The following is a 15,693-nucleotide window of genomic DNA, read 5'->3' as shown; positions in this document are numbered from 1 at the left end:
TTAAGCTCCTTTTGGGTCATGTGCCCTCCATGCTTCTTTTATTTGGCTGATTGGAATCACATTGTCATCCATTATGCTTTTCTTATCCTCCCTTTGAAGCTTTGTCCTCATGTTCCATCTACCATTTCTCCCTCGAGACCTGTTTCCATCTTCTCCTTTCTTCTGGAAGTTGTTGATTAGATATTTTTGTGTTTCATGTTACTAACTTTGTTTACCATGCCTTTTATGTCATACTATATCCCAACCAGTCCTTCCTACATCAGACCTATGCTGCCCTTGAAGGCTAGTTGGCTTTCACATTCATAACCTTAACTTTCATCTTACACCAGTACTCCCATTCTGATATTGACCATCTTCTTATGGCAAACCTCAACTCCTTTCATGGTTCAAATTTTCAATCTTTATTCCATGGAGCTCTTCTGTTTTGCACATTTGTTTTATTCTATATCATGCTAACCATTTGAGTTTATCAGCTTGTTAGGCTGGCATGTTCAGCCTTACTTGTGGAAGGTTACTCTCTTCACAATGTTTGTTGATATCATGATAATTATATAACCATATCTTTGGTTTTTTGTTTTCACCCTCAATTGGCCCCCTGCTAGTACATTGGTAAGTCTACAGATTTACAATGCTAAAATCAGGGGTTTGTTTCCCTCGATGGGCTCAGCAGATAGCCCAATATGGCTTTACTATAAGGAAACACACATTCACCCTCAAATGGAGATGATAATCAATTTGGGCTACTACCAATATCTTCATCATCCATTATATGCATGATTTGGCTTTATCATCCTCTGGTGGATATCATCTCCCTTCTGGAACACTTCTACACACATCAGTGTACCTTTAACTGTGTTAAATACTACCTTTTCTTTTTATCAATGCTAGTTGTAACCACTGATATTGGGATCCTACACAGAGATGGGTGTTGTCTGATCAGGTGCTCTTTGTCTCAAACATACACTGTTTACTTATTCCACTATAACTCACTGTAAAGAGGAGTATTATTGCAAGACCACTAATGGCATGCATGTTTGTGCATGTATATGTATATATATAATCACATTACCATAATTGGTCCAAATTGTCAACTTAGTGTCATAGCAGATAATGTCTGTAATAATAGTACCCAAATGCATTGGGGATACCCCATCTTTGAGACTAAATTCAAACACTGATGTTAATCTCAGCAGCTATCTTGAAAAATTATGTAAATGTGTGAAGCATAGTCCTTACACTCACAACATCTCAGCTTCTACTGCCCTTCACTTTCTATAGCCTGTTGTAGGAAGGCATTTACCCTTAAATATCTTAAAGTAGAAATGAAACAGCTCTAATGTTTCTACTAATTCTTCTTCTCCACTCTTAAGAAAATATATTAAACAGAACTATAAGGTATTAAACAGAACTAAACACTATCTTAGAAGTTCTTGTATAGCTCATAAGATATTAAACAGAACTAAATGCTATATTAAAAGTTGTTGTATATTTCATAAGATGTTAAATAGAACTAAATGCTATATTAAAAGTTCTTGTGTAGTTCATAAGATGTTAAACAGAACTAAATGCTATATTAAAAGTTCTTGTATAGTTCATAAGATATTAAACAGAACTAAATGCTATATTAAAAGTTCTTGTATAGTTCATAAGATATTAAACAGAACTAAATGCTATATTAAAAGTTCTTGTATAGTTCATAAGATATTAAACAGAACTAAATGCTATATTAAAAGTTCTTGTATATTTCATAAGATGTTAAACAGAATAAATGCTATGTTAAAAGTTCTTGTATATTTCATAAGATGTTAAACAGAATAAATGCTATGTTAAAAGTTCTTGTATATTTCATAAGATGTTAAACAGAACTAAATGCTATATTAAAAGTTCTTGTATATTTCATAAGATGTTAAACAGAACTAAATGCTATATTAAAAGTTCTTGTATAGTTCATAAGATGTTAAACAGAACTAAATGCTATATTAAAAGTTCTTGTATAGTTCATAAGATGTTAAACAGAACTAAATGCTATATTAAAAGTTCTTGTATAGTTCATAAGATATTAAACAGAACTAAATGCTATATTAAAAGTTCTTGTATATTTCATAAGATGTTAAACAGAATAAATGCTATGTTAAAAGTTCTTGTATATTTCATAAGATGTTAAACAGAACTAAATGCTATGTTAAAAGTTCTTGTATATTTCATAAGATGTTAAACAGAACTAAATGCTATATTAAAAGTTCTTGTATATTTCATAAGATGTTAAACAGAACTAAATGCTATATTAAAAGTTCTTGTATAGTTCATAAGATGTTAAACAGAACTAAATGCTATATTAAAAGTTCTTGTATAGCTCATAAGATGTTAAACAGAACTAAATGCTATATTAAAAGTTCTTGTATAGTTCATAAGATATTAAACAGAACTAAATGCTATATTAAAAGTTCTTGTATAGTTCATAAGATATTAAACAGAACTAAATGCTATATTAAAAGTTCTTGTATAGTTCTTACTCCCAACCTCTTCCTTTTCTCTTGAAGATTTATTGAAGTATAACATAGAAATGCTGAGAGAAACTCAGCTACTTGAATTTAATAGTCTTTCCATCTATTTAAAAATCAAAGTAACTAATGCCCTTTTTATAAGGTTCTTTCTATAATCTATAATTTGGTTTCTAAAATATTTTTGTATATATTAAAAAAATAGTATGTTTCTTTGATTGCTTGTTTTTATAGTCATTATCTTTCAATTTATTCTTTAAAAGTTATCCATTAAATGTTATAATTATTACAATGAAAGAAATACCTAATTTATGATGAGATAAATGTATGATTCTTAATCATTTGTGCAATTAATAAAATATAATTCCTATTTATAGAAGAAACATGGTGGATAATAGGATTTACTTATTTTAAGAATATAATTAACAATATTTTTATCTTAGTCTTTTTAAGATTTCACATTTTTGTCTGTTTTAAAATTCTGTATTTAGTTCTTTTCTTTAATGTTCATTATAATACTTTATCTTTGACAACTTAAGTTTCTTGTAACTATGTGATTATGAAAGATATCTTTAAAAAACTGTTAGTTATTACAGTTATAAAGTAAATTGTCAGCTTATGTTTGATTAAATTTTTCAATTCAATTTTTATAGTTAAATTTGTCCTATATGTTTGTTATATTTAAAACTAACTATATGTTGAAACAATTTTATGGGAAGACATGTCTTTCTGAATACATTTATGGATCGGGTAAAGTGAATACAGAGCATCCTGAACTTTGTTTAAAATCAGTTATTATACAAGATTTCTGTCTTTTTTCCTTTACTGAAAGGAGCATAGGTATACAATTCCATTTTATTCTAATTTTAATTGGATCTATAATTAAGTTTTTAACATGGATATTTTTGAATGCAGTGTTTAACAGATACTTTGAAAAATATTTAAGTTTTATTTATTAATTAAATACTTTTTATTACAAGTATCACCAATTAAAAGATATGTGAAGAGCACAATCTAAATTTTTACAAGAACTTTCAAAATCAATCCGTTTTTTTAATGTTTTTATTTTTTTCCTTATTTTGTTTTGTATATTGTTACAAATATTTATTTGAGACAAATTTCTGGTATAGAAATCTTTACTTATAACTTTAGCAGTTTTATTTTGAAACTTTTGATTTAATCAGTAAAGGTAAAAAGTTCTTCCTTTCAGAATGAGATATTCTTCTGTTTATGAATTTCTGTTGTAAATATTTTCCAAATAGAGTAATTTTTATATTATTAAATGAATGTTCATAAAAATTATTTTTCAATTGAATGAGAAAAACCCTTATTACTTTGTAGTCTGTGTAATTAATCTTTAATTAGGAAGAATTGTTTGTCCTTTGTATTTATGGCCATATATACCACAACTTAATAAATAAATTACAATATCTACTTTAAACAGTTGCACATTTTATCATACATGACTGTAGTTTGCACATTTATTTGATTATCCATAACTGCTGATCAAATTAACATAGTATTTGGAATCTGTGTGATAGATGGGATATCTCCAATGCATTTAGGTGTTATTGCCACAGAAATTATCTGCTGTGAAAATATGTTGATAATCTGGACTGATAATGGTAATACAGTATTTAATTCATTATTGTTTTATAGTGCTGATTCAATTGCCTATTAACAATTAATGTAATCAATAATTTAAAAGTTATTTATGTATGTGCAATACACATACACATAATTTTTCCTCAGGACTTCCCAGTTCCAAATTGCTGGGGTTTTGGTTAGAATGAGTCTGGCCTGTGCAGAATCCTTCTTGTAATGCTGAGTTTGGAATGACACCTCCCTGTTTCTATGGTTGTGTGCAATAGAGGCTTTTAATCTTGTTAATTCCAATTGCAGGAGGTTCTTTTCCTGCCTATAAGTTGAGTTTGGAAGATTTCACTTGCCTTGTCATACTGGTAGCATGATGTATGAACACTGTTCCTATGGTAGAGTGAATGTTCTATACTCTTCTTGTAATTCAGGATATCTCTTTCCTTCACTTACAGTAGATGAGTTATAATTTTTCTCATAATACCATTTACAGATATTACCCTATCTTTATGGTTTAGTTGAGGCAATGCTATGACTCATTAATGCTGGGTTTGGTTTGTAGTACTTCTTGCTCCTGTGGTTATTCTGTGATTATTTCTAGTTTTAAATGAAAGTACCTTTCTCTTTATAATGCCAGTTACATGGTGTATAGCAATCTGTTTACTTACTGTTAAGAGTTGATGGGTACATATAACATGGTTCACATACCTTAGTAATACCAGTTACAGATATTACCCTATCCTTATGGTTTAGTTGAGGCAGTGCTATGACTCGTTAATGCTGGGTTTGGCTTGTAGTACTTCTTGCTACTGTGGTTGTTTTGTGATTATTTCTGGTCTTGAATGAAAGTACCCTTTCTTTTTATAATGCCAGTTGCTTGGTGTATGGCAATCTGTTTACTTACTGTTTGAGTTAATGGGTGCATATAACATGGCTCACATGCCTTAACCACAGTGTTGATGTTCCTGAGAATTGATGGGTACATATAACATGGCTCACATGCCTTAACCACAGTGTTGATGTTCCTGAGAGTTGATGGGTACATGTAACATGGTTCACGTACCTAGCCACAGTGTTGATGTTCCTGTAATTTTTTTTCTTCTTTCTCTTCCTAATGTTGGGAATAAATTACAGAACCTTTTCTGTCTGGTTGAGGTTGGGAACATATGTAGCTAATTCTGTCTATACGTTACTATGGATTGCACCTCTCAGAACATATTACTCTTGTGAAAGTACTTTTTTTTCACCTATTTCGGACTACTTTTTGGCTGAAAAGTATACTTGTTTCAGAAGTAGTGTGACACTCTACTAATATGAGCGTACTTGTTCATTCTGGGTGGTTGCTTTTATCTTCATTTGAAATTTGTGTGCCTACACTGCCCCTCTGCCTTTGGGAAGGCCAAAGAGGTAAAGACCATATTGAATTGTATTTCACATCTTGCACCCTTACTCATCATTGCTGGTGTTTTTGGTGTTTTTCAATTCTCAAAAGTGAGGATTGAATAGGGATAGTTGCAACAATATAGGTGGCTCACTACTATTGGTGGAGAGTAGTCACGTGATATATATATCAGTGTAAGAAAGTTATAACTGTTTTAAAGAATAATTCTGATAATACTTTTAGATTTATTCATGTGTGTGTGTATCAGCATATTTATTAATCTCTCTTACAATTCCAACTTGTCTATGCAGTTTCATGTATTGAGAAAAATGTTTGCTGTTTAACTATTACTTTTTATTTGATATGGCTATTATGTGACTAATCTTCATATTCAAAATTATTTTATTATATCCAATTCAAATGTGTATTTTTAGTAATAGATTATTTTCTCTATTTTGATTTTAAATAATGTTGTTCCATTGTTTATTAAAAAATTATATTTGTGTAATCTTGCAATGGGATTTATAACTGAAGATTTATTTGTGGGATTTTGAGCTAAATGTTTTTATAAATTAACATAGTTGTGACAATTCTTAGTGTACATTCTTTTGTTTAAAGGTAATTTGTTAAATAAAGCAGAATGCATATATTTTTTCAAATTGAGTTAGTGGAGGAACTGCTATCACATTAGTGGAAGAATAAATTTAACATACATGAACTGTGTACAAAATGATCCATTACATTAATAATTAATTCCTTTAAAGGAACATACAATTTCTAAATATTAGAATTGTAGAGTGTTATTCACTGTTAATATTGGCTAGATATATCAATATTTTATTTAGGAATGTCATTGCATTAGCTTGATAAATGTGATATTGAAATGTTTAATATAAATATCCTGTTACATGCACCTGTTAGTCCCAGTATTACTGTTTTCATATACAGTGGCACCTCGGTTCTCAAACTTAACCTGTTCCAGAAAATTGAATCAATTTTTCTCAAAAGAAATACTGTATATTAAATTAATCCGTTACAGACCTCAAAATATTACACATTATGAAGCATTTAAGTAAAAGTATTGCTTATTTATACTTGTATAATAATACTTACATGTATAAAGTCAACCACAAAAACTATAAACACAATAAAAAAACAATAAAGAAAAATTTAATTGCACTTGTGCTGAGAAGAGCTGATGGCGTAAGTGAAAAGTGGTGACGAACGTGGAGAGTAGGAGGGTTATTTTTGTTTGGAAGGGGAGTCACCTTCCATAAAAACATCAGGTAACTCTCCTTCTGGGGTTTTTTCTCTTTTCTGTCTCTTTGCACTGCTACAACTTGCTTGAGACTCACTGGACTTATTTCTCACTAAAAATATGTCTAGTGAGGTTTGTTTCTCCCCGTATTTTAAAATGTTTCTAAAGTAAGACATGGCATTGTCATTAAAAAGTTTTATGCTGCAGTTTGCTACAGCTTTGTCAGGGTGAAATTTTTCCACAAAACATTGTAACTCTACCCATTTTACACACATTTCCTTGATTAGTGAACTAGGAACATCCTCCCTTCCCTCCTTCTCATCTGAAGACACTTTCTTAGTTGCCTTCTGTTGCTGCTCCTTCTGAAGGTCTTGGAGTTCTTCCATGGTGAGCTCAGTGTTGTGGTCTTCCATCAACTCCTCCACATCATCACCACTCACATTCAAGCTCATACACTTGCCTAGTAAGCCAGTATCCTCAACAACAGGCTCAGCCTCAAAGCCTTCAAAGTCTCTATCTGCTACTGAGTCTGGCCACAATTTCTTCCAGGCTGAGTTCATGGTCCTCAAAGACACTTCTTCAAGCAACAGAGGATATTAAAGTCATTTTTCCAGAACTATCTGAGGGTTAATTCAGAGATGTATCAGAGATCACTTCAAAGCACCTTTTAAACAGTGCTTTGGTGTAGAATCTCTTAAAGTTCAATTCGACCTGCTGGTCCATGGGCTGAATGAGAGGAGTCATGTTAGGGGGCATGAGCTTCACCGTAATAAAACTGTACTCCTCCACCAACCCATTCTCCAAGTCTGGTGGGTGAGCAGTTGCATTGTCCATCACAAGAAGGGCCTTGAGTGGCAACTGTTTTTCTGTGAGGTAATTCTTTACACTTGGGGCAAACATTTCATGGACCCACTCCATAAAAAATTGCCTGGTTACCCATGCTTTACTATTAGCCTTCCCCATAATATTTAGTTTACTTTTCAGGACATTATTTTTCTTAAAAACCCTCGGGTTCTCAGAATGGTACACAAGCAAAGGCTTATGTTTTAAGTCCCCACTTGCATTACTACATAACAATAGAGTTTGCCTGTCCTTCATTAGCTTGTGTCCTATCAGTGACTTCTCCTCCTTGGTGATGTAGGTCCTCTTTGGCATTTTCTTCCAAAAGAGGCTTGTCTCATCGCAGTTGAACACTTGTTGGGGAATAAAACCCTCAGCTTTTACATACTCCTTAAATTCCCTAACAAATTTATCAGCAGTGTCATTGTTAGAAATGGCACCTTCCCCATGTCTCACCATACTATGTATGCTATTTCTCTTCCTAAATTTTTCAAACCATCCCCTACTATCCTTAAAGGCATCACTTGTATCAGCACTTGTTCCAGGGGTGTTTTTCAGGAGGTCAGCATGCAACTGCTTTGCTTTCTCACAAATGATGGTCTCAGAAATGCTATCACCAGCTAGCTGTTTTTCATTTACCCAAATCAATAACAGTTTTTCTACCTCTTCCATTGTTTGTGATCTTTGTTTCATAAGCACTGTCACTCTTTTTGCAACATCAGCTCCTTTGATGACCTCTTTATTTTTCAGTATGGTGCAGACTGTAGACTTCGTCATACCAAACTGTGTAGCAAGGTCAGACACGCGAAAACCACGCTCATACTTTGCTGTGAGATCTATTTTCACCTCTATTGTGTCTCTAACAACTTTTTATTTTGGTTTGCTGCCTTTATTATCCTTCTTTACCCCATGGTGGCTTATTTAATCAGAATATTTGGAAAAACAAAAAGAAAAACGAGAACATTCACAGCAGATTTTAGCAGAGGTGTGGACTGAGCGACAGGTTGGGATAAAATGTTTTGGGCAAGCCTGGCGTGGGCCAAAAATGGTTGAAGGGTCATTTGGGTCATCAGTCAGGTTATTTTGGGGGTTCGGGCTACGACAGCTTGGGTCAGGAACTGAGTTTATGTTCGACAACCGAGAAATTTTTTTCTCAAACAATATGTTCGAAAACCGAATTGTTCATGAAGGGAGTCTTTTGAGAACTGAGGTACCACTGTATCATAATTATTATTTTAATATCAAGTAGCACAGTAGACTGTAACTAATTCAGAATTTAAAAAGTTGTAATGAAAAGAACTATTTACCTCAAACAAAACTATTATTGCTAGTATTCTGCTTTATGAACTTTGTTAGTATAAAGGAGACCAAATAAATATTTTCTTGTAAGTAGTCATTCTTATTAAGTTTTACAATGTCTACTCAGTCTGGAGGGTCATGGTTCTAAGTTCATATCACTCCAAACATGCTCATAATTTCAGCTGTGGGGTATTATAATGTGACGTTTAGTTCTTCTATTTGTTGGTAAAAGACTAGCCCAATGGTTGGCAGTATGTGGTGATGATTAGCTACCTTTCTTCTAGTCTTTCACTGCTAAATTAGGGACAGCTAGCACAGGTAGCCCTTGTGGAGCTTTCTTCTAAATTCAAAAGAAACCAAATCAAACCACAGTGTATATTGCATTTCTTATGATGTGTTTTGTGGGAGCCAAAATAGTATTTTTATTTATCCAATCTCATTTATTTACCTGCAATAAAAACAAAACAAAAAACCTTTTTTTTCAGAACTGTACAGGTACTGCTTGATGGTGGAGCAGATCCAAATATTGGAGATGAATTTTCTAGTGTTTATCGAACAGCAAAGGAGAAGCAAGTACATTTCATGGAAGGTTTGTATCAGCTGGTTCTTTACAAGTTAGTTTTAACCAAAGTGTAATGTTTGAACACTTATGAAAACTTGACCATATAAATCAATTTATATTCGATATATAAAAGTTATTCTTTCTAAACAGTTTTTCTGATACAGATTTGGTTTACTCCATGTGTCATGTCATGATAGTTAAAATGTCCTTTATTCATATCAAACAATATATTTATGTTATTCCAGTGTAGATACAATATCCTAGCACAGTAAAAAACTAGCATTAAATACACCTTTGCCACATTCTCTAACTAAAGTATATTTTGTTTGTTAAATCATCATTTGGCATACCATTTTTGTGTGAGGCTTCACTCTTTATAACTGCTGAAACATCTTCAAGATAAGAAATGATAGGGAAGCTATGAGATATATTTTCTGACAGTGTCATTAGAAGATGATTTAACATACTTGTGTAGATACGTTAGATAAGCTGTAGGAGATTTTATGATATGAGTTATATGTGAATATGGTGTAGCTGAGCAAGGTCTGATGATCTAGACAGGTTGAAGATGATATTCATAGATGTATGTAATAGGCGATTTCATCAATAAAATTATCTGAAGTAGTTATTACATTGATTACTATCATATTAATTGATTGATTAAGTCAAGTAATATTACAAATAATCAACTAATCAAAATTACACTTTATGATTATTACTATTTTCAATTATTCCAACAGCCAACTAATCTTAGTTGGTCTTTTTGGAACAGTCAATTTCACTATGTATTAGTTATTCCAGCATTATGCTATTACGTTCATTTGTTGTTAAACATAGAGCTGATTTTAGGATCCTGGGTTTGGTTCTCATTATCATCAGATTTACTTCCTCTGTCTTTCTTATGGTTCAGATGTGGTGTGGTCTCCCAAAAGTGTATTCTTCTACAATGAGATGTCACATTTTGTGGGATCTCTTTGGATTTTTTCCAAAGGTTGCTTACCTAAGTAAATTTTGCACTAGTCTTTCCACCAGTTCAACATGAGATTTTAGCTGTTGTATAAGGGTGGGATAAATTAATCATTGTGGAGGTCATAATTTTCTTAAACCTCTCTTCTTTTCCACTTCTGTTGCAATTTTTTTTTGTCTCATCGTAAAATAAAGATTAGGTTCTATAGTACAGAGGAAGCCAGGTGCATCATGAGGGTGTCTTGCACTCATATTACTGGTGGTTTATCACATACTCACTTGCAGGCAACATCATAGCTGTGTCATATTTACCACAAAGAGTAGATGGTAGTAAAAAAAATTGTGCAATGAATAAGAAAAGTTATGTAGGAATAGATAAGTATCTACAGGAAATACATTTTCAATTTGGGGAAAAAAAATGTAACTTTCAGTTTACAGACAGCTATTGGCCTTCAAGCTCTTCCAGTAAGATGATTTCAACATTTTGGTTACATTTTTTTTGTTTGTTTACTGTTAGAGGTCTGCTTCATTCGGTGTAGAGATTATTAAAACATTTTTAACTTCCTTAGAAAGCCAGGTAAATTATCAGTTTTACCACATTCTATTTTATATACATATCTCTACTTCTTATTTTAACTTGCATACTTGAATTTAAAAAGAGAATTTCTGAGGCCACACTATTATTATTGAGAGTTAGGCTTAATGTTTGATGTAAACTTGTAAAAGTTAAAAGAGCTTAAAAAAGGTAAACAAAGAATTTAGTTGTAGTTATTAAATGTCTGGTTTTTATTTATTCTTATAAAAATAACTAAAATGTAAAAAATATGAACTTATTAGAATACATAGAAAATTTTAAATGAAATTAAAGAAATTGTTTGTGATGAATGATTGTATACATCAAACTTGAGAGAGGTTGTATAGTTTAATACAGAAGTGCTGGTAACTGGATCTGATGTGTGTAGTTTAATACAGATGTGCTGGTAACTGGATCTGGTGTGTGTAGTTTAATACAGAAGCGCTGGTAACTGGATCTGGTGTGTGTAGTTTTATACAGACATTCTGATAACTAGATTTGGTGTGTATAGTTTAATACAGAAGCGCTGGTAACTGGATCTGGTGTGTGTAGTTTAATACAGACATGCTGGTAACTAGATTTGGTGTGTATAGTTTAATACAGACATGCTGGTAACTAGATTTGGTGTGTGTAGTTTAATACAGATGTGCTGGTAACTGGATCTGGTGTGTGTAGTTTAATACAGACATGCTGGTAACTGGATCTGGTGTGTGTAGTTTTATACAGACATTCTGATAACTAGATTTGGTGTGTATAGTTTAATACAGAAGAGCTGGTAACTGGATCTGGTGTGTAGTTTAATACAGACGTGCTGGTAACTAGATTTGGTGTGTGTAGTTTAATACAGACGTGCTGGTAACTAGATTTGGTGTGCATAGTTTAATACAGATGTGCTGGTAACTAGATTTGGTGTGCATAGTTTAATACAGATGTGCTGGTAACTAGATTTGGTGTGCATAGTTTAATACAGATGTGCTGGTAACTAGATTTGGTGTGCCTAGTTTAATACAGATGTGCTGGTAACTGGATCTGGTGTGTGTAGTTTAATACAGACGTGCTGGTAACTGGATCTGGTGTGTTTAGTTTTATACAGACATTCTGATAACTAGATTTGGTGTGTATAGTTTAATACAGAAGCGCTGGTAACTGGATCTGGTGTGTGTAGTTTAATACAGACATGCTGGTAACTAGATCTGGTGTGTGTAGTTTAATACAGACATGCTGGTAACTAGATTTGGTGTGTGTAGTTTAATACAGATGTGCTGGTAACTGGATCTGGTGTGTGTAGTTTAATACAGACGTGCTGGTAACTGGATCTGGTGTGTGTAGTTTTATACAGACATTCTGATAACTAGATTTGGTGTGTATAGTTTAATACAGAAGCGCTGGTAACTAGATTTGGTGTGTGTAGTTTAATACAGACATGCTGGTAACTAGATTTGGTGTGTGTAGTTTAATACAGACATGCTGGTAACTAGATTTGGTGTGCGTAGTTTAATACAGACATGCTGGTAACTAGATTTGGTGTGTGTAGTTTAATACAGACATGCTGGTAACTGGATCTGGTGTGTGTAGTTTAATACAGACATGCTGGTAACTAGATTTGGTGTGTGTAGTTTAATACAGACATGCTGGTAACTAGATTTGGTGTGTGTAGTTTAATACAGACATGCTGGTAACTAGATTTGGTGTGTGTAGTTTAATACAGACACACTGGTAACTAGATTTGGTGTGCATAGTTTAATACAGACGTGCTGGTAACTGGATCTGGTGTTAACACAAAGCTTAATAAATAAGTGTTACTGTAGATCTAGATAGAGCTTTAAAAAATAAAACTAAATGAAAAGTATGTTAGCTTTGGTTCAAAAAATAAATAACATGTAAATGTCAAAGTGAGCTGTCATTCATTGAAAAAAAAGATAATTCGTATTTTGTAATTTTTGTTTTGTGGTTGCTACATGGTTGGTGAAATTGACTGAATTTAAATACAGTGATAGGGTAGACAAAAACACATTAGATATAAAGTTTCAAAGAAAAAACTTGTTATTCATCTAGGAGGCTATGCAAATGAAATATGAAAACTGTGAAGTAAAAAATCCAGCTAAATAAAATTCAGTGACAAATCATTAGTATAAATACCTTAATAAATATTCTGATTTTTTTAATACAGCACATTTATAATGTTTACTAAAAGCTCCCCAAATTATGTAAAGATATGTTAAGTACATTCAAAATTAAATTATGTATTTCTGTGGTAACATGATTGTTACAGTGTTGTGCAAAATGCATGAACACATCTAAATAGGGTTAAAAATGTTTTGAGATATAGAATGTTGCACTGACAGTAATTAATGATACAGCATACGAGGGCTGTTCAAAAAATACGCGGACTGACATCATAAAACAAAATGTACTTTATTTAGAAGTTACAGGTCTGGGACCCCTTCAAGGTACTCTCCTCCCCAACGCACACACTTATCTCAACGGTGTTTCCACTTGTTGAAACAGTCCTGGTACGCTTCTTTTGTAATGTCCTCCAGCTCCTTCATTGCATTTGCCTTAATCTTGGGAATCGTCTCAAACCTTCTTCCTTTCAAGGGTCTTTTGAGTTTGGGGAACATGAAAACATCGCAAGGAGCAAGGTCAGGTGAGTAGGGGGGTGGGGAAGAACAGTGATCGAGTGTTTGGCCAAAAACGCACAAGTTCTGAGGCACAAATTTCGCAGCAACTCGGTGCATCTTCAATTTTTCGGTCAAAATCTCGTAACAAGATCCAACTGATATCCCAAACTCTTCAGCAAGCTCCCTAACAGTCAGACGTCGAATTGACTGCACCAGGGTGTTGATTTTGTCGACGTGTGGGTCGTCAGTTGACGTGGAAGGACGTCCAAAACGCTCATCATCTTCAATGGACTGTCGACCATCCTTAAAACGTTCATGTTACTTGAAACATGCCGTACGCTTCATAGCAACATCACCATAAGCCGTGTTAAGCATAGCAAAAGTTTCAGTCACAGATTTTCCAAGTTTAACACAAAATTTCACAGCAAGTCGTTGCTTTTTCAGGTCATTCATTCTGAAATCCGCCAAATGAAAAAATCGCACTTTACTTAAAACTGTGTAGCTAATACACAAATGAAGATATCTGCAATCGGGAAATGGCGTCGTAATCAGCTGATCTGTGCGAACCTAGCGACACTAAGCGGATTCCACTGGAACCAACTGGACCTGCGCAATTCAAACAGTCCGCGTATTTTTTGAACAGACCTCGTATGAAGGGTGCTCAAAAATATGGCACTATTTTTACACTGCAAATCTGTGTACAAACATTTGATGTTGCACTAGTGATTAAAATTAAACACATCCTCTTTAGGTAATGATCTGTAATTTAACTATTGAACATATAAGTAATACAATAAGAAAATTACTGTTTGTTAAGTAAAACGTCAAGATGTTAGGGACAGGAGAGAGTGAAGACTGAAAATGATGGTTTTTCACCACTGGCTTCATAAAATTGATAACAGCTTTTGTTTTGTTTTGAAACTATGGGCCTTCAAACTGTGGTATGCTCTTTAGAGTGAAGTATTAATTATCAGTTGTCTAGTGATAGTATGGTTGATTACAGGCAGTGTGTTGCTGTTTTACATTTCATCTAATTCCAAGGTTTATAGTGGAATAAAATTATTGTCAGTACTGTTAGTAACTATTTTATTGAATAGTAATTTACAGCCAGCCTGGCATGGCCCGGTGGCTAAGGTGCTTGACTTTGAATCTGAGAGTTGCAAGTTTAAATGTGTCACACCAAATATGCTCGTCTTTTCAGCTATGAGGGAGTGATCGTCAACACCACTATTCGTTGGTAAAAGAGTAGCCCAAGAGTTGGCAGTGGGTGGTGATGACTAGCTACTTTACCTCTAGTCTTAAACTGCTGAATTAGGGATAGCTAATGCAGATAATTCTCTTAAATACCTCAGTGAGATTCCCTTAAATTCTTTTTCCAAAGAAAACAGTTTGAGAAATTAAAGCCTTTCCTTGTATGACTACCCTTCTATCCAAGGCACCATTCTAGTAACCCTTCTCTGAACCCTTTTTTAACAATTCAATATCTTTTTCTAAGGTAAGGAGTCCAATACTGAACAAAATATTCCAAGTGTGTTCTAACCAGTGACCTGTACAATGAAATTATAACTTCTTCAGAAATGTATTTAGTCTTTCAGTAGACACAACTTAAAATCCTATTTGCTATACTACTAGCAACAGCATAGTAATTGGATGGCTTTAGAGACTGATATCTTTCCTTCACAACACTGTTAAGGTTATTCACATCCAAATTGCACTTATAATTCAAAGTATTATAATCCACATATGTTATCTTGCATTTATTATAATTAACACTCACTTTCCATTTATTTGCTGAGCTCACTAAATGGTCTAATTTTTTTGTAAATCAGTAACATCCTCATGATAGGTAGCAACACCCAAGACCTTAATATCATCTGTAAATTTAAGTAATTTATTAACCATTCATGTAAATTAAAAAGGTTAAGATTGGGCCCTGAGATATCCCACTTGTGGTATTAATCCAGTTTTGCTGAACTCTGTTTCTAATAGCCTTTTGCTTTCTTCCATCAAGTGACTTTTCCTTCCAGTTTGTTTATCTCCCTTACCTGTAAAGATAGTGTTTTTTGACAAGCCTTTATATATCATTTTATAAAAT

At 33.1% G+C, this 15,693-nt stretch overlaps 1 protein-coding gene across 1 annotated transcript in view; it reads left to right on the top strand.

The window, feature by feature from the left end:
* LOC143240199 (mitochondrial disaggregase-like) overlaps positions 1 to 15,693 on the top strand; it is a 53,989-nt gene that overhangs the window by 10,505 nt on the left and 27,791 nt on the right. Inside the window, exon 4 of the mRNA XM_076482269.1 lies at positions 9,361 to 9,464. Within this exon, the coding sequence (XP_076338384.1) occupies positions 9,361 to 9,464 (104 nt within the window). The remainder of the gene's footprint in view (positions 1 to 9,360; positions 9,465 to 15,693) is intronic.

The sequence above is a fragment of the Tachypleus tridentatus genome, chromosome 13 (assembly GCF_004210375.1).
Source record: "Tachypleus tridentatus isolate NWPU-2018 chromosome 13, ASM421037v1, whole genome shotgun sequence".
Taxonomy (NCBI): Eukaryota; Metazoa; Arthropoda; class Merostomata; order Xiphosura; family Limulidae; genus Tachypleus; species Tachypleus tridentatus.
The sequence above is the reverse complement of the archived record's forward strand: the minus strand, read 5'-3'. Positions and strand labels throughout refer to the sequence as shown.